The 21,979-nt window shown below is 37.6% G+C and overlaps 1 protein-coding gene across 2 annotated transcripts in view; it reads left to right on the top strand.

The window, feature by feature from the left end:
• Window positions 1–21,979, top strand: part of CNTNAP5 (contactin associated protein like 5) — an 898,651-nt gene that overhangs the window by 723,295 nt on the left and 153,377 nt on the right. For both annotated transcript variants that reach the window (XM_029226145.1, XM_029226146.1), the window contains exon 14: window positions 17,549–17,705. In XM_029226145.1, coding sequence (XP_029081978.1) covers window positions 17,549–17,705 — 157 coding nt within the window. The remainder of the gene's footprint in view (window positions 1–17,548; window positions 17,706–21,979) is intronic.

The following is a 21,979-nucleotide window of genomic DNA, read 5'->3' on the forward strand; positions in this document are numbered from 1 at the left end:
TGATAGAAATTTGGAAAACTTCTTGCCTGAGGTAATTTTCCATGCCTGCATAAGGGTTCCTGATGTGATTGTGTGATAATTTATTTAATCATGCCTCTATTGAGAGAATTTAGATTATATCTCATTTTTTTTTTTTTACTCTGAATAATACCATAATGAATACTCTTATCAGGTGGTTCTTTTTTTTTTTTTTTTAAATCTTTAAAAGATTGGGAGTTTGGGATTAGCAGATACAAACTAGTATATATAAGATGGATAAACAAGGTCCTACTGTATAGCACAGGTAACTATATTCAATATCCTGTGATAAACCATAATGGAAAAGAATATGAAAAAGAATATATATGTATAACTGAGTCACTTTGCTGTACAGCAGAAATTAAATGCAACATTGTAAATCAATTACACGTTTTAGAATTTTTGTTTGTTTGTTTGCGGTACGCGGGCCTCTCACTGTTGTGGCCTCTCCCGTTGCGGAGCACAGGCTCCGGACGCACAGGCTCAGCGGCCATGGCTCACAGGCCTAGCCGCTCCGTGGCACGTGGGATCTTTCCGGACCAGGGCACGAACCCGTGTCCCCTGAATCGGCAGGAGGACTCTCAACCGCTGCGCCACCAGGGAAGCCCCCAAATTTTTTTTAAAAATTAAAAAAAAAAAGAGCTTTAGATTTGTGAAACTTTAAAAATACTGCCAATGTTCCGCTAGAAAGTTTGTCTTACTCACTTTTGCCAAGAGTTTAGGAGAGCTCATGGCTGACATTTTCATAGGAAAAACATGAGCTTGGTCTTTGAAACAAAGGCTCAGAAGTCAGAATTTTGGTAGGAGACTGTTTGGAGTTTTCTTTGCCTGAAACACGTGATTTCTTTTAGGAGAGTCATGGAGAAAGAAAGAAAAGGTGACCTCTCAGACGAGTGAGTTTCTCTCAGGGATGAATGAGGAACTGTGGATAACCTGATAGCCCGTGGAGCAGAGATGGTAGTGAGGTCCTTAACTCAAAGCCGGATTTGGATTATCTGTGAATCTAGAGTTGCCACTGTCCCTCCGTGATCCCAGGGTGACTTGAGTCTCGTGTTGACCCCACATCTGAGACCAGTCCCCAAAACTGGGCTTCACTCCTTCTGGGAGAAGTGCCATTGTGCTTCCCGGATGTCTTCTGTTGATTAATTTATGAGTTGTGATCAGACTGTGTATCTGAAGTATTTTAACTCAATGCTAAATATTGTCACTCAAGCTCTTGAAAAATCTAGTGGTTTCCTTCTTTGAATATTTTCTGAAAACATGCGTTCCCATTTCCCCAGTAGAAGCTGTGGAGTCACATCTGGCTGTTTCTCCCAGCTCTCCTTCTGCTCTGATCAGTTTACAGTGTAATTGATGACACCAGGAATAACTTAGCAGGTGATAGTACTTCAGAGAACGACTTTTTTTTTTCAACCCCAAATTTTTAAAAGACTCAGAAGATAAATTTTAAAAATTTATTTCAAATTTTCAGGAGACTCTACTACTTTTAGAGCTACTTGTTGTAGAGACCAGATCATAGGACATAGAGAGAAAAGGTAGAGCCAGGAATTTCATTTTCCCTGAACAAGCCTTGCTGGGAACTTTAAAAATACAAAACACAAAAATATTCAGAAATTAAAATGACAGCTTTAATTTGCTGTAGCAACATATATTCATTGTACCCTTTTTTCCCCCAAATGACACAATATATCGTTTTGGTGCCTATATCCCTTTAGGTTTGATAATAGAATGCTAAATTTCTTGGAAGGCAAGTGGTTAAGTTTATATTTTACCAGATCATATTGAGAGTGTAGTTTCTGAAACCTTCTTTTCTTTTCTTCTTTGATATATTTTAAGATGGCAAAAATCGTTTTCTTCTCTACCAACATAAATAATGCTGTTCCACCCTCTGTGGAACATTTGTCTGCTTCCGTTCCCAAATTTTCCCAATGCTAATATACCTCCTGATGTGTGAAGATAGCAAATCCTGTTCAACAGATAGAAGAAAAAAAGTGTATTTTAACAATTACTTTTGCTCTGCCCAATTTTCTATTCACACTGGGTGGAGGGCAGATCTCAGTAGTTGGAATTGCCAGAAGGACCTGTGTCCACTTGCTTTATCTGTAAGAATCAGATGAAAAGTGCTGGAAACAGAGAGACAAACCAAACAAAAGCCACAGCAAAACCCACAGAAGGCATCAAAGTTAGCAGCTTTACAGAAAACAAACTGACAAACTGAATTTGTCTTGCCCTATTTCCTTTCATGAATACCACCCCCCAACCCTTGGTCGTTCAGGGTCATTAGAGTTTTCCCTCAATGTGTCAGGGATTTTAAAGTCCAGTACTCTCAAAATTTAGAGGGGAATCGTAAATGGTACTGATTGTGTTTGTAGTGTCAAAATACTGCAGATTGCATGGCTTAGAAGAAGAAATGAATTCTCTCACACTTCTCAAGACTAGAAGTCCAAGATGAAGGTAGAGGGAGGGTTGCTTTTTCATTCCTCTTGGCATGCAGGCGCCCACCTTCCTGCTGTGTCCCCAACGTGGTCTTCCTTCTGTGCCCCCACGTGGTCTTCCTGCTGTACACACACACACCCTGTGTCTCTTCAGAGGAAGAGACCTTATACGACCCAGGTCACATTGGATTGGAGCCCCACCCTAACAACCTCATGTTAAGTTCATCACCTCTTGAAAGACCTTGCCTCCAAATACGAGGACATCCAGAGGCATTCAGAGTTGGCATTTCAACATAGGAATTTGTGGGGACACAATCCAGCCTACACCGGTTACAGAGAGCTAACAACAATTACACATGTCACCATCAGTTACTTTTTTTCTGAGAGCCTGCTATGCTCCAATCATGTGGAGAGTAATGTGCATGGGGAAGCAGGGTGTGGAAACAGCTGAAAGTCCAGCTCTCTCCCTCCCTCCCTTTCCCAGCTTGGGTACACAGGATAGATGGTGGTGTCATCATCTCGTCTCTCCTCTAAAGCATCTGGGCTGAATTCAAAGCAACATCACACACCATGGGCCCTTATCAGAGAGTATATCCTCCAAGTATCTTCTATCAAGCACTAACCCAAAGCCCATTTCACTCTTTCCATCAAGCCACTTGTTTAAAGGCTCATACTTGATGGTAATATATGAATTTATCAACATTGGTTCCTTAGCTTTTTCCACAGGACCTCTAAGAAATTCCTCCATGTAAAGTCCTTCAAGAAATTTTTCCATGTGAAATTCAGTGTATTCCCTTTTTGGTAGGTGTGTTATTGAGGACATTTTCCAGTAGATTCGTTTGTGTCTTCCCATAAAGGATCTCATATGAAAACTTACTTTCAAAATTCAATGTTCAAAAAACTGTTTACCTCCCTTGAGAACTGGATTTCTTCTTTTTGTGAGTAAGAAATGTAAAACTGGGACTTTCCTGGTGGTGCAGTCGTTAAGAATCCACCTGCTAATGCAGGGAACACGGGTTCGAGCCCTGGTCTGGGAGGATCCCACATGCCGTGGAACAACTAAGCCAGTGTGTCACAACTGTTGAGCCCACATGCTGCAGCCACTGAAGCCTGCGCACCTGGAGCCCATGCTCTTCAATAAGAGAAGCCACCGCAATGAGAAGCCCACACACCACAATGAAGAATAGCCCCCGATCACCGCAACTAGAGAAAGCAAAGAAAATCCCCACAGCCAAAAAAAAAAAAAGAAAAGAAAAAGAAATGTAAAACTGACAGTATCTTTCTTTTCACTTTTACCACCAAAATAGATATTTTTCTTAATTTTTGTTGAAGTATAGTTGATTTACAATGTTGTTTTAGTTGTGTGTTGTGTTAGTTTCAGGTGTACAGTAAAGTGAATCAGTTATACATATACATCTATCCACTCTTTTTTAGATTCTTTCCCCAAATAGGTCATTAGAGAGTATTGAGTAGAATTTAAAATAAAATAATTTATTTCCATCATTTCATTTTCTGTTCTTATGAAGACAGTTCTGATCTATATTTTATTTTGGATTTATTGATTATGTTCTCTTTGAAAACCATCTGAAATAAGAGAAATGAATACATATAAATAATATTGCTCCTTCCCCCAAAGTACTATTTTTTAGAATACAGAATTTTACTTATACTTTTTTTTTATCACAGAAATTCTAAACGTAGTAAAATTTAAGGCATAGAAATATTAAATTAAAAACTTTAAGATGATTTAAGTCCTTTTGAATCTTCTGACTGATATTTGGGGAATCTGGTAACTCCCAAAAAGATTTCAATGGTTCCTTATAATCTAATTTTTCAGCTGAACTAAATGATAATTTATAATCCAATTTGCAACAGCTACTTTCTGTTATCCTGTTGTCTATCCCAATAGAAAGGCATCCTCAGACTCCTGCATGGGTTCCTCACTTCTTTGGTATACAGAAAGCATGTGAGTATTTTAGGCTGTCACGATGTACTCAACAAGAGTCTCTCATGAAATCACAGTCCAGCAACTACTGGACATGGCTTTTTAGGACCTTGCCTGCCAAGTTACCTGGTGTCACTTTTTTCCTGCTTTCTTGGTTTCAGTAGTCACAAGCCCACTTAGATTTAAAGGAAGGGACTGTCAGAGATTTTTCAGACCCTGTTTTTCTTTTATTTAATATTTTTATATGCTTTATTTTTTTACATTAATATTGAAGTATAGTTGGTTTACAATGTTGTGTTATTTTCAGATGTACGGCAAAGTGAATCAGTTATGCATATACATATATCCACTCCTTTTTAGATTCTTTTCCCATATACGCCATTACAGAGTATTGAGTAGAGTTCCCTGTGCTAGACAGTAGGTCCTTATTAGTTATCTATTTTATATATAGTAGTGTGTGTATGTTAATCTCAGTCTCCCAATTTATCCCCGCACCTTTCCCCTCGTAACCATACATTTGTTTTCTATGTCTGTGACTCTATTTCTGTTTTGTAGATAAGTTCATTTGTACCTTTTCTTTTTTTTTTTTTTGGCCTCCACATATATACCCTCTTTTGAAATCACCACATGTATTATGCGTTTCTTGTTTGAGAACCCTAGTGTTTAAATATTTTTACAAAATACTGGTATTAAATGTCTATTTTAAGCTAAACAGTGGTTATTGTTCATACGAAAACTATTAGAATCCTGATGGATTTGCTGTTATTGTTTCCTGTTGGAGACATTCTTTATCCTTGTTATATGTACAAAAAACACAAATAGATACTTATCAATTTTCCTGACTAGATAAAAAAGAGGATTAATTGCAGATGAAATGAGTCATGGGAAGCTTGACTATATATATGTAAAAATAATTGAAACCAACATTCTTTTTACGTTTTTAGTATCTCTGAAATTGGAATGAATTTTACAATTAATGTCATATTTTAGTTGAACTCGTAGTCAATTTTCATTTTTAGTGGTGCATAAAACAATGACCCAACTTATATATAGCAACTGGCATTTGATGAAATATGATAGTTGCTCTTCACAATTCCAGAATAATCAGAGACACTTAGGATACAATAATATCCTCTATTTTGGAATAAATTCCGTAGAACCAGAGATGAGTCCTGGATCTTAGGTCTTGCTTAAATTGGTCCTAGAAACCTGTTAACCCTCGAAAGAACCTTCCCCCCCTTGGTAATATGCTCGTTTCTCTAATGTGATTCTAGACTTTGAAGAGCAGCCAACAATGCATTAGCTGTCTCTGTCAACTGAAAGGCCCCTTAACTGACTTGTTCCTATTGACTGAGATCCTAGAAGGAGGCCTCTGTTAACAGTATATCCTGATAGGAGACAAGAAATAGGTTTGCCAGCATTGGAGTTGAGTCTAGATATAGTATATCATGTTCTAGTCCAATCACTTAGCTTTTCCTTGTGATAGCAACAAAGTGACTTTTGCAGAATGAAGCCCCACATCATGTTATCTGATAAAATATATGCCTGACTGGGAGCAATATAGCTACACATTTCTTGATAATGTTCCTGTCTCAAATCTTAGGTAAAATAATTCATCTTTGGGGGAATTGTATTGGAATTACCTTTAAGAGTGTTTATACTGTAATATCTTTTACATAGGATAAGGCAGTAGACATTGTGTGTGTACGTGTGTGTACAGATATATATATCTACAAACATGTATGTATGATATATATGTGTAATATATACATACACATACACATATATATTCAGTTGTTATTTAAAAAATTACTGTGTCTAGTATTTGCTGGGTGTATAATGATTACTAATCATCCCTGCCCTTAGGTAGATCACTGCCAACCTCTTGTAATATTGCTTGCTTTCTACCTTTTATGATGAGGAAACATAGCATCTGGTACACTGTAAGTCCTACATAAACACTAGTTAATATTTTTTCACTTTTTTAATTTAGAAAATTACTTTGTATGGACACAAATGGTTAATCAATGTTTTCAACTGGTCATTTTATCTAATGTTTAAAATGTAAAGCAGGGGCTTCCCTGGTGGCGCAGTGGTTGAGAGTCCGCCTGCCAATGCAGGGGACATGGGTTCGTGCCCCGGTCCGGGAAGATCCCACATGCCGCGGAGCGGCTGGGCCCGTGAGCCATGGCCGCTGAGCCTGCGCATCTGGAGCCTGTGCTCTGGCACGGAAGAAGCCACAACAGTGAGAGGCCTGCATATCACAAAAAATAAATAAATAAAAATAAAAAATAATAAAATAAAGCAGTCTTTTAAATGGCATATTCCTGTTTGGAAACCAAAATTCCCACTTTCATATATTTTTTGATTGTAGAATATCTTTCAGAATAATTAAATGACCTTTGTGGGCGCTCATGGAACAACAAAAAAAAAATTCTTGAAGGCAGGAAACTCATAGCCTCGTTTTATTTTTTGTTATGTACCCTGCAAATAACCATAAACAGGAGAGTGGTTAATAAATATTATTCAGATTTGGGGATGTGAAATAAGAGATACAGGCATGAACTCCTATTTTTATTACTATCATTATGCTGATGATCCTCTGGCCACTTCTCTCTGGTCTGTGTAATTGCAAAGTTCTTCATATTTTATTCATCACACAAGCTGCTCTGTGCCCATTCTTCTTATGCTGCTGCCTTGCACTGTTTCCAAACCTTCCTAATGAATATGATCTGTGAGCTCCATCAACTTTCTGTCTGTGCCTTTTTCAGACCTCTAAAGAATATGAGACTTACAGTCATCAGTTATGTTTCAAGTACAGAAATAAATAAATAGGGGTTTGTTGTTTGTTCATTAACACTGTGCAAAGCAAGATCACTTCGTCTCCTTCATGATCTCTTTGATGAATTTGCTCACCTATTATAATTTGGAAAAGCTTGATTCATGTAGATATTTATGTAAAGCATTCCAGCTAGGTCTTTCATTTGTCTTCTCTTCTTATCTTTTTTTTTTTTTTTTTTTTAACATAACCAGGTAATGTCTACCAACCGTCAGTGATAGAATGTCATGGACAGAATTGTGATCAATTCTTCTTGTATCTGTGATTGTGTTTATGTGTTTAAAAAAGAAGAAATAGAGGGTTATTGTTGGAGGTGGATCAAAGAAAAAAGATGGAGAAAAAAAGAAGGAACGAGAGAAGTGAAAACAATTGGGGGAAGGGAGAGAGGGACATAAGTGAGAGAAGAGAGGGAAAAAGGGAAGGAAGATGGAAAGAGGGGAGAGAGAGGAAGAGTAAGAGTGAGAGGGAGAGAGAGACAGACAGAGAATGAAAAAGAAAAAAAAAAGGAAAAGGAGAACCAGAGAGAAGAGGAAAGAAGAAATTAAAAAGAAGATTCAGGCAAGAAAGGGCATGGCAGGGTGTATGTATTTCTAACTTTCTGCAATTTACATGGAATCTGTATTAGTTGATTAAACAGTAGGAGTGTCTTACATAAGCATTCTCACCCTCTGTTACATGTTTTTCACACAAAAAGTCCCACAAAATATGCCATCGTCAGGAAGAATTTACAATATGGTTTAAAGTCTCATGCTATAAACCATAGTGGGTTAGTTGTCGCCTTGGCAAATGGTAACAAAGACTTAGAGGTGGTTTATCAACCTGAATGATCACAATGGCATTTTGATTAGCAATGCAACATTTACTCCTTTCTCACTTTATTTAACACAGTTATTGATTTATTGAGTGCCTTTATTTCATGAAGGATTAGGAGCTATTGGGGAATATGGATGTGTGAACACCTCTGTGTGCCTATTTTATGTACATACTCATAGGATAATGAGTGATAAATATTCTTCATGCTTTGTGAGGAAGTACTGGAAAATACTAATGTGTCCACCAAACAACCCAGGAAAGAATGCAGGACTGGAGAATCTAGACTTTTTAGACATTTGTGTATAAGTAACAGATGGAATATCTATGAAGGACAAAGAAAAATATTTCATATCACCAAGGGCCAGGCCCACCAAAAGGTTGTGAGTGGGAAGGATTCTGGTAAAAACAAGAGGATGGATGAGTGGAGAGACCAATGAGTAGACACAGAGAGGAATAGGATGGATAGAGGACAAAGTTCATCATCTTCCCATCAAAACAGATGAAAAGTGAGCATGGGAGACATTTGACACAAGAAGTGGGAGAGGGTAACATTTTTTTCTTTCTTTTTTGAGTCAGAGTAGAAGAAAATTAAGAGAACTTGAACTGTCCCTCCCTAATCTTTCCAAAATATGAAACAGAGTTTGCTAAAGAAAATGAACTGCAGTGGGTTGGGGATGTGGGTTAGAGAAGGATGGATAACTTTGGGAGATACTTCTTTGGGGGGTGGGTAGAGAAAGAAGGATAACTGGAGATGGTTCTCTTGGGGAAACTTCTAGGGAATTCATGAGACGATTAGCAGCATCAAATGCACACTACCATTTTTCTATTAGACCAAGACAAAACAGAAGAAATTAGTTCATAAAAATTTCAGTGACCTTTTCCTCAGTTACAAGTTAAACTTAATCTTTGTTATGTATTTTATTCATCTTCTCCTATCATGATATCTTTCTTTAGCAGAAATGAATATAATCTAATGCACATGTTTTGATAATGAAATTAAATCTGAAACTAAGCTTATTCGTACTTAGCAATCTGCAGTGTCATTGAATAAGAATTTTTCAAAAATAAAAGGGAGTATTTGAACATTTTTGAATAAGGTTCGAACCTTCTAACCAGTGATTCTAAAATTTTAGTGTGCAACATTTCAGCATCACTTTGTATGATAGAAATGGAGAATTTGAAGCTTCACTCACTGCGTGTCTGGGAAAAGATGCTGTGAACCCGTGCTCTTACAAAAACGCCAGATTATTTTGATTAAAGTCAGACAGAAACAACATTTTGAGAAACATTGATCTAAGATTTCTAGAGGGAAATTTCAATAGGTTCCTTATTATATGATGGCCTATCACTTCCTTAGGTATCTGTTAAGCAAAGTTATAGGAGTTCAGGCAAATAAGTCTTAGAAACAATGGTAATCATTGGAACATTTGTGTTTGCAGGTATTTTTGTTTGATTGATTCTTAGGTAAATAATAAATAGACCAATATAATTGGGGAGATAATGCAGTTTGAAATATTCCCAAGATATTGGGAATGCATACTCAGTAAGGCCCTGTGCTTTTGCCAATAAAATAATTATTTGATGCATATTCATAATTTCAACTCAAGACCAATTTCTATGAATAAATACCATCCTGTTTCTATTTATCATAGGACTAGATTGCATAAGATACAATAAAAATATTATTTTGGGGTTTGGACCCACAAGATCTACATTCAAATTTTCCTATCTGTGTGATCTTGAGAAACTTATCCTTCATTAGCTTCAATTTATCTGTAAAATAAAAATGAAAAACTTCACAAAGCTGTTAGGAGGGTTGAATGACATAACTTATGTGAACCTTGTTTTGAGTCTAATGGTATGAAAATCCAACTTTCTTCCACTGGCTGGAAAACAGAAAAGGAAGGTATATTCAAAAAAGGGATGAATTTGGAGTTTTCTCCAGAACTGTACTCTTCACTAAACTTTAGCCTTTTTTTCCTCTTGACTTTGTACATGTTGTTTAAAATTCTACCTCAAATTTATTTTATTCTAATTTGAGTTAAAGGTAATATTTAACATTTTTTTCTCATTTACTACATTGTAAGGGTCCAAATGGCAGGGTTTATACTTATTCTGTTTTTTATACTCTAACCAGGCAAGTGTCTTGTCCAGATACTTTGTCATTTTGTTAAATACACAAATGAAGTGGTACGGGGACACCTTTATGTACGGTGATCTCATTCTATGCCACGTTTATAGTAAGCACTTGTTCGAAGCCTTGATGGGTGTCATTCTCTGGGCTTATCACTAAAGTGACAAAAAAAAATGTTTGATGTCTTCAATGATGGCCTAAAATGCCAACTATGAATATACCTCTATAAAGACTAAAGGCCGCATAACCATATACGTTCCTGAAACAATTTTTTAAATGTCATCTGTGTGAAATCCTTCTGTGCTGATGTTACTTTTCCTTGGCATTTAGTCACTTGTTGATTCACCAAAGAAGAATTTAATTCTTAGCACAAACCAGGAACATTCTACATGCTGGGGATATAGTCATGAACAAGACTTAAAAGCCCTTTCTCCAACTCTAATGACAAATGAGGACCATGTTAAGCAAACAAACAGCAACAAACAAACAAAGTATGATTTCAGGTGGTTCTAAGTATTCCTAAGAAAATAATGGAGTGACTTTGGAGTATTGTAAATAAGGTCAACGGGGAAGAGGTGAGCTTTAATTTCAAGATCCAATGATACAAGACAATCAGGCACTGTAAAAACCCATGAGAAGTTGGATTTGGGCAGAGACAGTAAACCCAGAAGAGCATCTGTGCGGGCCTGAGGCACAGCCAGTACAGCTGGAGCCAGGGAGGAAGTAAGGCTGAAAAGTGCAGGAACCAGATGTACAGGGCCTTAGGGGCCACAGGAAGACGCTGGGTTTTATTCTTGTATTGAGCTAATATCAGAGGACTTTTTAAAAATTGAAGTATAGTTGATTTACAATGTTGTGTTAGTTTCAGGTGTATAGCAAAGTGATTCAGTTATATATAGTCTTCAGATTCTTTTCCCTTATTGGTTATTAAAAAATGTTGAGTATAGTTTCCTGTGCTATACAGCAGGTCCTTGTTTTTTGTTTTATACAGAGGAGTGTATATATGTTAATCCCAAACTCCTAATTTATTCCTCCACCACCCCCCACCTTGGTAACCAGTATGGGGGTTCCTTAAAATACTAAAAATAGAATTACCATATGGTCCAGCAATCCCACTTCTGTGCATATATCTGGAGAAAACTATAATTCAAAAAGATACATGCACCACTGTGTTGATAGCAGCACTGTTCACAATACCCAAGACATGGAAACAACCTAAATGTCCATGGACAGATGAATGGATAAAGAAGATATGGTACATATATACAATGGAATATTACTCAGTCATAAAAAAGAATGAAATATGCCGTTTGTAGCAGCAAGGTTGGACCTAGAGATTGTCATACTAAGTGAAGTAAACCAGACAGAGAAAGACAAATATCATATGATATCGCTTACATGTGGAATCTAAAAAATGATGCAAATGAACTTATTTACAAAACAGAAGTAGACCCACAGACATAGAATACTGGAGGATTTTAATCAGAGAGATAAATCATCTGAATTAGACTTTAGAAGTCCCTGTTTCCTGCTGTAAGAATACCTTTTAGGGGATGGAACAACAGTGGGGGCAGGGATTTCACTGTTGAGTCTGTTGTAATCACCTACAGCGATCACTGTGCTTTGGCATGGGTCTGTCATTGACTAGCCGAGCGACCTTGGGCAAGTAATGTATCCTCATCTGTAAAATGAGATAAAAGTATTTACCTCATAGTGTTGTTGTGGAGATTGATCAAACTAGGGTATAAAAAGTGCATTAACTTCCTGATATTTTAAATGTTCAATAAATGCTGGATTTTTTAAAAATTAGGATTACTAGTTAAAAACAGACACATGAGCCTTAATACACAGATTGATTGCAATTCTCTATTTCTCTGATTGTGTGTAGACATTAGGTATTTCCCTGATTGTGTGTAGACATTAGGTATTTTACTTTTCTAAATTTGTTTCCCATTCATTAATTGTTTATTATATTAATCAGTATAGGTTAACTATACTATAGGTATATTATGGTAATAAATAAGCCCCACTCCTAGTCCATGGGTCTTAACACAATGAAGGTTTCTTTCTTCTCACATTAGTTTGATGTGGTTACAGGAATACCCCTCCATTCTTGTCACCCCACATCTGGAAACTACTGCTTTCAAGTCTGTCTTCTCAGAGAAATTGTGGAATAAACAAAAGGTCTTATTCCCATACTACAGTGTTCATTTAGTATTATCAGTTCCCACAAATTTATAATAATTGTCATTTTCTCTAGCTGGTCATTTTTCCCTGCAAGGCTCACATTATCTCTATATGTTTTTGGCACATTAAAATGTCAGAAAGTCTGTGAGTCATTGGGAAGGTGGGTGTTCAGGACATGAGGGCTTCAGGGACCCAGATCCTTGAGTCCAGATTTGCCTTCAGCGACTGTGTGACTTTGAACAAGTCATTTAACCTTGCTAGGATTCTTCATTGCAGCTCTTCCAATAAAATATACTATCAAAATGCAAATTATTATTATATTACCCTACAAAAAATTAAAACAATGCAAATAGAATCATTTAAGTTAATCATTTTGTCTACCTCTTTGCCTAACCATGAAGGATCCCTGTGGTACATTCTAGTGAGGTTTGTTCAGTACAGGTTGAAATGACCTCATCAAAGTGATTTTTATCATTTGTTTTGAGAGGTGGTATCATTAATCTTTTATGCAACCCCCTCCTTTTTGGGCTCACTTCAGTTAAATAGGCAGGGAGAAGAGAATGTTGAACAACATTATAAAAATGTTAATTCCTAATGTCACTGACTAGCTCTTAATCACGCTATTAGACATATGTTCTGATTTAATGATCCTAATCAGCATGCAGTCAGACCAAGATTGACTTTGATGAATGTCTAACATTATTTTGTGATATGGAAGAGGTTGTTTTTATTGTTGTCTAAACCTTTCCTTAGAAATTACATTCTATTTAGAAAGAAAGAGAATGTAAAATACTTTCTTTGGTGTCCAGAATCTTCTTTCCTAAACCAGCATCTTGATGATTTGTGTTTTGATCATAGAATGAAACATTTGGGTGCAGTCATCTGTAATTATTTGTCCTTACAACTTTGGTGGCTCCTTCCTCTTATTTTTAAGCTCAAAATACTTAACTACAGTCAATGAGATAAGATATCTTTAGAATGTGCAAAAATCTTATTATTTCAAACCGTTGCTTCCTAACGATGCTGTAGTGAAAATCGGATCCCTTTTCCTTGTGCCTCTTACTTGCACCCTTTTCCCTGGTGGCACCACTTGCTGAAGTCCTTCTCAACACAAAGCCTCCAGTCAAATGTCACCATTTCCATGAAATTAAAATCATTTCCATAAACTATTTCTCAGGAATCTTGGACAAAATTCATAGCTTCTTCTTCTGGACTTTCCTAGCATTTTATTCACTTCTATATTTTGACCCTAATCTCATTCTGACTTACATTTCTTTTAGCTGTGTGTATGTCCTTCTTCCTTAAATGTTATGAACTCCCTTGGGGCAGTGATAGTCTATTAAAATTTGTATAGCTAGGATATCTCCCTGTGACCTTCACACAGCATAGAATCAAGCAATAATTGAATGGAATGATTATATATATGTATATATATAATATATACACTCATAATTATATCATTTCATTTAATCACAGTTTTATAAATCATACATATACATATATGTATGCATGTATAGGTTTTATAAATCCTATATATACATATGTGTGTATGTATGTGTGTGTGTGTGTGTGTATATATATATATATATATATATATATATATATATATGGCTTTGAATCTTGCGCCACCTAGATGTGGAGGCTGTGACAGGTCACAGTCAATGATCAGCCATGGGAATAGTTTCTCCAAAGATCTATGCAGAATTTCTAAAGGAATACGTGGGTGGGAGCACTGAGCCAGGAAGAGCTAAGCCAGGACTGTGAGTACTGGGGAAACTGCTCTCTAAATTTCAGGAAGATCCAAGCACCATATCTGAAGGGGACAAAGGTGGTGTGAGAGTCCGGGTTACCCTGCCAATAATTGGGACTTGAGTTGGGACAGACTCAGAGTGAACACAGATTGCGTTCAAGTAAAGGGATATGCAGGAGTAATGAAGGGTCTTCCTAAGGGACTGCTAAAATGTCGGCTCTAACTGCTTACATTTATGGGCCAAAAGATAGATAATTAGTTGAGCCAAACAGAATTGGTGTTTCTCTTTATTTTCCTCATTCACTGCTGTCTCTTTATTTATGTTTCCAACCAAACTGCAGTTGAAAGCAGGACTGTCCTTAATCACCGTGTTTTACTTCCTTAGAACCCCTACAGAATTTTTGTATGTGGTTGATATTTGCTTTGTGTTTTATCAGCGATTGCCACAATAATGCTATACTGCCAGCTGCCACGGCTCAGTGGCATACAGTGTTCAGGACTTTTTCTCATGCTCACAGGTCTGAGCGTCAGGCAGGATGGCTGTGCTCCGTGTGCCACATCCTGAGGTCCACCAGGAGAGGCTGTGACCATCTGGATTGTGTTCTCCCGTGGTGTCAGAGGTGCTCCCAGGAGCAGTGGAAACATGCATGCCTCTTAAGCTCTAGACTGAGCTGACATGCCATCATTTCAGTCCGTGTTCCAGCAGGGAAAGCAAGTAGCAAGACAAAGACATCAGTGGGGCGGGGATATTTACTACTCGCATGAGCCCATTATAACACATGCAGGAAATCCAATTTCTCCAGTGGCCAAAATTTCGAGAAAGGGTGCCGATTCTCTTCCTGACTACATCATTAGAGTCATGAATGAAAACAAATCAGTCACCCTTTTTGATTGTCAGTTTCTTCATTTGTTATGTTCCAGCTCATACTCTGTGGGGGAATAATCACAAACCTGGGACATCTAAGAGGAAAATTCTGCTGTAACCCTCCTGCTCTCAAATATATGTGTGTGTTTCTTCTTTATTCTCTATATTTCCTTTTCTTTCTTCTTGCTCATTGATATTCAATCAGTCAAAACAGTTTGCAACTTTTATACTAATTGTCAGACATGAGGAGGGGATCCCAAGCCTCAGTGACACAAGGCACTGGTAGATTTGAAAGAAAACAAAGTGTTGAGCGGCTAGGGGCACTTCTAGGGATTTAAGGCACCAAGTAAGAATTGGTAAAACTACTAGAAGGCAACATTTGCACCAGAGTGTACACAAATTGGTTTTTCAGAATTTGAGACCATTGATAATAATGCTATTAATAAGATCACAACTTTGATTCTGCTTATAAACAAAAATAATTCATGATGACATTGAATTTCACCATGTGATCAGGATTCTTGATTATGGAGGAGAGGTCTGGGAAGTGCCAGGAGGGAGAAGTGGAGAGATTTCTTCCCATATCTTGTGCCCAAAGCCAACATTAGCAAACATCTGAACACACTATGTTTTACCCTTGTGTTACCTGGACTCACACACTGGGACGATCCACCTAAGCTTACCTCAGTCCTGAAAGTGCTTTTTGTTCTAAGTAAACCCACCAGACCTCTACGCCACCTGAGTATGGCTTATCTGAACTAGTGGTTAGAAAGAAAGCAATTCATTTGAACTAGTATCCAATGATTTATAGCTGTTTGGAAATAGGTTAAATGGATTTGTACCGTTTAGAATTATTCTTTAAAAAGAAGATACAGTTAACAGACATCTCTAACTGGGATTCTAACTTAAAAGCTAACAAAGGGACTTGAAACATTTTAGACAGTGTGAAGAGTAGTATTTTGGGGTGAGTATAGTCCTTCAGGCTGTCTGCCCCCTGACTCAGCACCCCTAAGATACTTTTGTGTTTCTTAGTATTTGTTTTATCTTCTTCTCATTACTTACAGGTTCTTGGAAAACCCAGATTGTCATTCTCTTCCTACTTGCCTCAGTGACTTCCATAAGGATGTTAGTAATGAATGCAATTCAGAGAAAGTTGTTGCTATTTGTATACATGAATAATTTGTAAATTATATGTTTGTACATCAGGAGTTGTATATGAAATCAAATCTTGACTAGGAAGAATACCAACCTAGTGCCATCCTCAGACAAAAGTTACTATTCTATTTTAAAATGATAAATCATGAAAAATGGCTCTCAATAACTATTTCTTTCATTTTTAAAAATTAAACACATATTAAGTGCCTGTTGTATGCCAAACAGAAACAGACCAGTGGTTTCCAAAGAGGAACTAGGCCAAACCCCATTCAGCCTAAGGGTGTATAACACCTCTATCTCTGCCTACATCTGTTGTTTTGGATATCTTATCATCTTCTGGATAATAATTTTTATCTACTTAAATATTCCCAATTATACAAGATAACTTCAACAGATTTTACTAAACTAAACTTTGCAAAGAAAAAAAAATTGAAAATTGACAAGGACAAGACTCAAAAATAGTTTTCTGTTAACTACATAAACCAGAGATTAGAGGTTGCATCCTAGCTTTGTATGGGTTAAATATGACATACAGAGGGATTTCATTGGCCTATGCAGTATTGACCTTCATAATATTTCTTTTGTCCAAATTTTTGAACTTCAAATATTGTGACTTCTCTTTAAAAAATTCAAAAGATATGGTAACCCTGGCGTTAATCTTTGTCATGACAAAAATCAGTGTGAGGTAAGACAGGGCCACCCTGTCCTCTGAGCCAACACTCTCCCCCTCACCTTCGTGTCCACCCCTCCCCACAGTCTACCAGAAACTGAGGACTAAGGTCGGACTAATATTGGCCCTCATGCTACTATTTATCCTTTTGTAGTTTTAAAAGGAAATTAATTTTTGTATCTATATATTCAATATTTTTGGTCTAAGGTCTAGCCCAGTTTACTCAATTGTGATGCCTGCCTGATTTGGTTAGCATTTGAGCTTGTGACCCTGAGTCTAAACATTGTGATTAATAAATATCCTATTATAGAAATGCTTTTCAGGAAAGTGTTGTTTATATGAGCACATGTATATAGATATCTATTTATGTGTATATATATATATATATAGAGAGAGAGAGAGAAATAAAAGAAAGGAAGGAAGAAAGAAAGAAAAAGAAAGAAGGAAAAAAAGGAAGGAAGGAAGGAAGAAAGAAAGAAAAAAGGAAAGAAAGAAAGGAGAGATAACAGAAGCGAAAGAGAAAGAACAGAAGGGAAAAGAGGAAGGAAAGAAGGGAGGGAGGGAGGGATATATATACATTGTACGTATGTATGCACATATGTATATATATATATATGTGCATACATACGTACAATGTATATATATCCTTCGAGACATTTTCATCTCAGTTTCTGTGACATCCTCTGTGCTATTTCAGGCTTGCTCCACTCTGACTTGTGAAGCATCTTGTCTTTCAGATGGAACCCCATTGACCTGGTGGATCGGACGGTCCAATGAAAGACACCCCTACTGGGGAGGCGCCCCTCCCGGAGTTCAGCAGTGTGACTGTGGCCTAGACGAGAGCTGCCTGGACATTCGACACTTTTGCAATTGTGACGCTGACAAGGACGAATGGTAATGGGCGTCCTGAACCCTCTGCACTCGTGGAGGATGCCCACGAAGGGATGCATAAAATGTCCCCTAAGATAAAAGAGAATGGATGAGAGATTCAATATGAATTAGGGCTCCTGAATAACGGTGATTGCTTTAACTTTGGAAATTTCTAGTCCTCGTACTTTCAGGGCTATTGCTGAAGTTTGTAACACAAAGCATGTTGCCACACCATCACCCCTTTATATTCTGAACATTCCATTTTCAACAGGAGAATGAAATGTAATATTTAGCTTTGTGATTTAGTCAGCATTTCTGTAATGTGTAGAATATAGGCTTTGGGAGAAGGTGTGGGAGATAGGGATGTGTAATTATACAGACTGTTTCTTTATTCTCCCATTGTCCCACTGATGATCCAGTCACTGGCCTGCCCTATTATTGCCACTAAAAATAGAGAAAAGAAAATTTCTATTTATTAAACACCTATTTAATCCTCATAACAATCTATTAATTCTTTTTTTGTATTATTTTTTATTGAAGCATAGTTGATTTACAATATGTTAGTTTCAGGTGTATAGCACAGTGATATATATATTCAGTTTCTTTTCCCTTATAGATTATTACAAGATATTGAGCATGTATCTTGTAATAATCTATAAGCATATATCTTGTGATGATCATATATTTCCTGTGTTATACAGTAGGTCCTTTTTTATGATTTTTTAAAAATTTTGTATTGGAGTATACTTGTTTACAATGTTGTGTTACTTTCAGGTGTACAGCAAAGTGATGCAGTTATACATATACATATATCTATTGTTTTTCAGGTTCTTTTCCCATTTAGGTTATTATAGAATATTGAGTAGAGTTCCCTGTGCTATACAATAGGTCCTAGCTGATTGTCTATTTTATATACAGTAGTGTGCATATGTTAATTTGAACTCTCCTAATTTATCTCCAACCTCCTAATTTATCCCTCCCCTCCCCTTTCTCCTTTGGTAAACATAAATTTGACAGAGAAAACAAACCTATTAATCTTTCATAATTTTCTCACTTTTGCATCTTAAGGTAGAGGAATGTAGATTACAGAGAGGTTAAGTACTTTTCTCAAGGTCGCACAGGTCTATTAAGAGGCATATCCAGAATTTGAATTCAGGTATAGCTGAGACCAGACTCTCCCTTCCTCCCCCACAGCAAGTTACTTTTGTAGATAAAGTTTAGTTTTAGTTCTCATGGCCATCACATGTAGTTTTCCTTTGCCCTCCAGGTCAACTGCTTATTTTTTTTACTGTACTGATTATGAAACTATGCACAGAACATTTCCAAACCCACTTTGGTTTTGACTGAATTTAAGACATTCTTTGGTTTTGGCTTTATAATTGTACTTGCTTCATCAAATGCTGCTCAAGTATAGTTAAGAATTCCTATGTCAACCTGCTCTCAACCTAGTGCAAATGGCTTTTAAGTACTTTCCCTTCACTGTTTAGATTGATAACAGCAGGAATGTTTCAAATAAAATTTTAGGTCCACTTGAAACCTCAGTTCAGTGAGGAAAAGACCAAGAATGTGGTTCCATCAGGTTACACTAGATGGACCACAGCTTCAGAATGTTGTAGGGCTGCTTGGCCCACAAGTCATGTGACCTGAGTCTGGTCTCAGAGAGACAGCAGTGAGCAGTCTTGAAGCAGGATCTTAGTTCCCTGCCTAGGAACTGAACCTGAGTAGCCTGGGTGAAAACTAGGAATCCTAGCCACCAGTCCACCAGGGGGTAGAGACTGGGAACAAAATTGCCCTGGCTCTTTCCCTCATTTGAAAGCAAGACTGTTTCAAGGAGGCAAAAACTGCAGAAACAGGTACAAAGTTTATTCTTAGAAACACAGCACAACATGTGGGAGAGCACACAGGGAAGCAGTTTATTTAGACAGAAGCAAAACAGGAATACACACCCCGGGAGAAAGGGTGTGGGCGTTCTCTCTAATGAGGAGGACCACAGTAACAACGTGCTTAAGTCATTTATGTAGAGGCAGTTTTTCCGGGTCTTTGTTCTCCTCTGGCCAATTATTTTGCTTCTTTTCCCACATCTGACCTGTCTTAGGGCCCGTCCCAATATGCGTGCACATCTTTTTGCCAAGATGGATTCCAGCATGGAGGCCTTTGGGAGCTTTGACAACACTTGCTATGGGATGGCGCCCCCTCCCTTTTTGACCCCAGAGGAGCCTCCCTACACATGTGCTGTCAGGGAGGTCTCCTTGACCTCAGGAGTGATAGATGTGGCCCTCCTATCTCTTTACTCCAGCAGAGCTCAGCTCCTGTCATTAACTTTGTCCTTGGAGTGTTAGGGAAAACAGAGCCCCAATTTACTCTGTTTGACAAACTTCCCAACTGCTCAGCCCAGGGGCCCAGCTATCTTCTACCTCAGGTCCTTTCTCCTAACATCACAATCTTCACAGCAGTCAAATCAGATGCAGTTGACTGGACTTCTCCATTCTGTATGCTCCTGCTCTACCCTGCAGAGCCCTCTATCACATCTTGGAGGCCTACAAACCAAAAATAACTCTTGTTCTGTTTGGAGACTGTGTCTTTTTTAACATTATATCCCTGAAGACCTACTCTTTGTAGAGTAGAAGATGATGGTAGTTAGCTGAATAGATGAATGTAGAAGACCTTTGAGGAGGAGGAAGGATCCCAAAATGGCACCTACAAGCTTGAGAGATGTGTGGAAAGGCTAAATGGTTGTGTGGCCAGGAAAACATAGTCAAAATCCTCTGCAGCCAGCAGCTTAGATTTGCTCAGTTTATTTTGATTTTTTAAATTTCCCTTCACTATGCTGACACTAGAAATGTATAGATTTATAGACTTACATGGAAACATGTTCATTTTATTCTGTATCATCAGAGAAGTTGGTAAGGGGGGTAGAATATAAAGAGTTATTGAGAAGGGGAAGTATTTCTCCTAAGTGCCTTCAATTCTCACTCTCTTGTTGGCTGAATTCTTGATCTTTGCTCACTGTTTCCTTTCCTTTGATGAAACTCTTTCCATACCTAATTATGCCTCAGTGCCTTCCCTTCCTAGAGTTCAAATGACCATGCCTGGGCTTAATTTAAGGAACACTGAGGAGCAGGGCTGGAGAATCACATCACATCACTTAAAAGTGGAAAATTAGACCATCATATTGAAATGCCGCTACTCTCTCTTCTCCAAGACTTCCCACTGATCGTCTCTTCTACTCTGATTCCAGCCTCTCCCTCCTTTGACCTTCTTACTCGTTCACTAACTTTTGAACCCCTCCTATTGACTTCATCATTGAGGTTGTGCTCAGAGAAACTTTTCCTCAACTCTGGTGCTGTCATACCTCTTCCAACATGGGTTATTGCATATTTCATAAGCCTTTCCCCTTCCTTTAGAGACAGGGGAAAAGCCTCATCATGTACCACTTTCTGTGGCCAGCAACCCTTTTATTTAATTTTAGATGTAGGTTTTGTTCAACAATCAACCTACGAAGGATCAAGAGAAATGATCTGAACTTCCCTTTGTAAAGATGCCCACTTTACCATGGCTGTTGAATATCTCATATATATATATATATATATATATATATATATATATATATATATATTATACAGGGTATAGTGTATAAAATACTAAGAACATTTCAGTGTATGATTGTTAAGTGACAATGTTTCCTAGGAGTTGCAATATAGTAAACTGCTATCTACTAAATACTATACAAGCCTAAAATCAGCTTTCTGATTCACTTTACCAATCCAGGTGAGATCAGGAATTTCCTTTTATCATTCTCATGAGGGAGCAGCTTCAGATTTAACTCTTCTAGATTTCACTGTTTTAGGACAAGTCATAACCTGTCATAAACGATTCTGGAAAATAACTTATTATAGAGGCAACTGTACGTACTATTCCAGCTGACATTTACTCATATATCACATGTCTAATGAGTGCCTACTCTGTGCAGTCAGGCAGTCTGCTGTGCAGAGAAAGTCAAGGGCATTACAATCCCTGCCCTTGAGGAACTCGCAGGACAGTGGAAAAGAAAAGGCTAGTTATTTAGCAGTAAATGTAACAGTGTGATGACTTCGGTTATAGACAGAAGCACACATGTGCTTCTGTGTCAACCTGGGGTGCCCATGGGCGGGGATAGTTCGATTTCAAGGAAAAGTGTAGTTAACTTCTGAAGGATCAGAAGAAGTGAGCTAAAGTTAGTGTAGTACAGGTAGGTGCTGCCATGTATTCAGACACGGAAATGTGAAATAATATAAAAATCACTACTTCCCCAAAATATA

The sequence above is a fragment of the Monodon monoceros genome, unplaced genomic scaffold (assembly GCF_005190385.1).
Source record: "Monodon monoceros isolate NGI ecotype Baffin Bay Population unplaced genomic scaffold, NGI_Narwhal_1 Super_Scaffold_16, whole genome shotgun sequence".
NCBI classification, from domain to species: Eukaryota; Metazoa; Chordata; class Mammalia; order Artiodactyla; family Monodontidae; genus Monodon; species Monodon monoceros.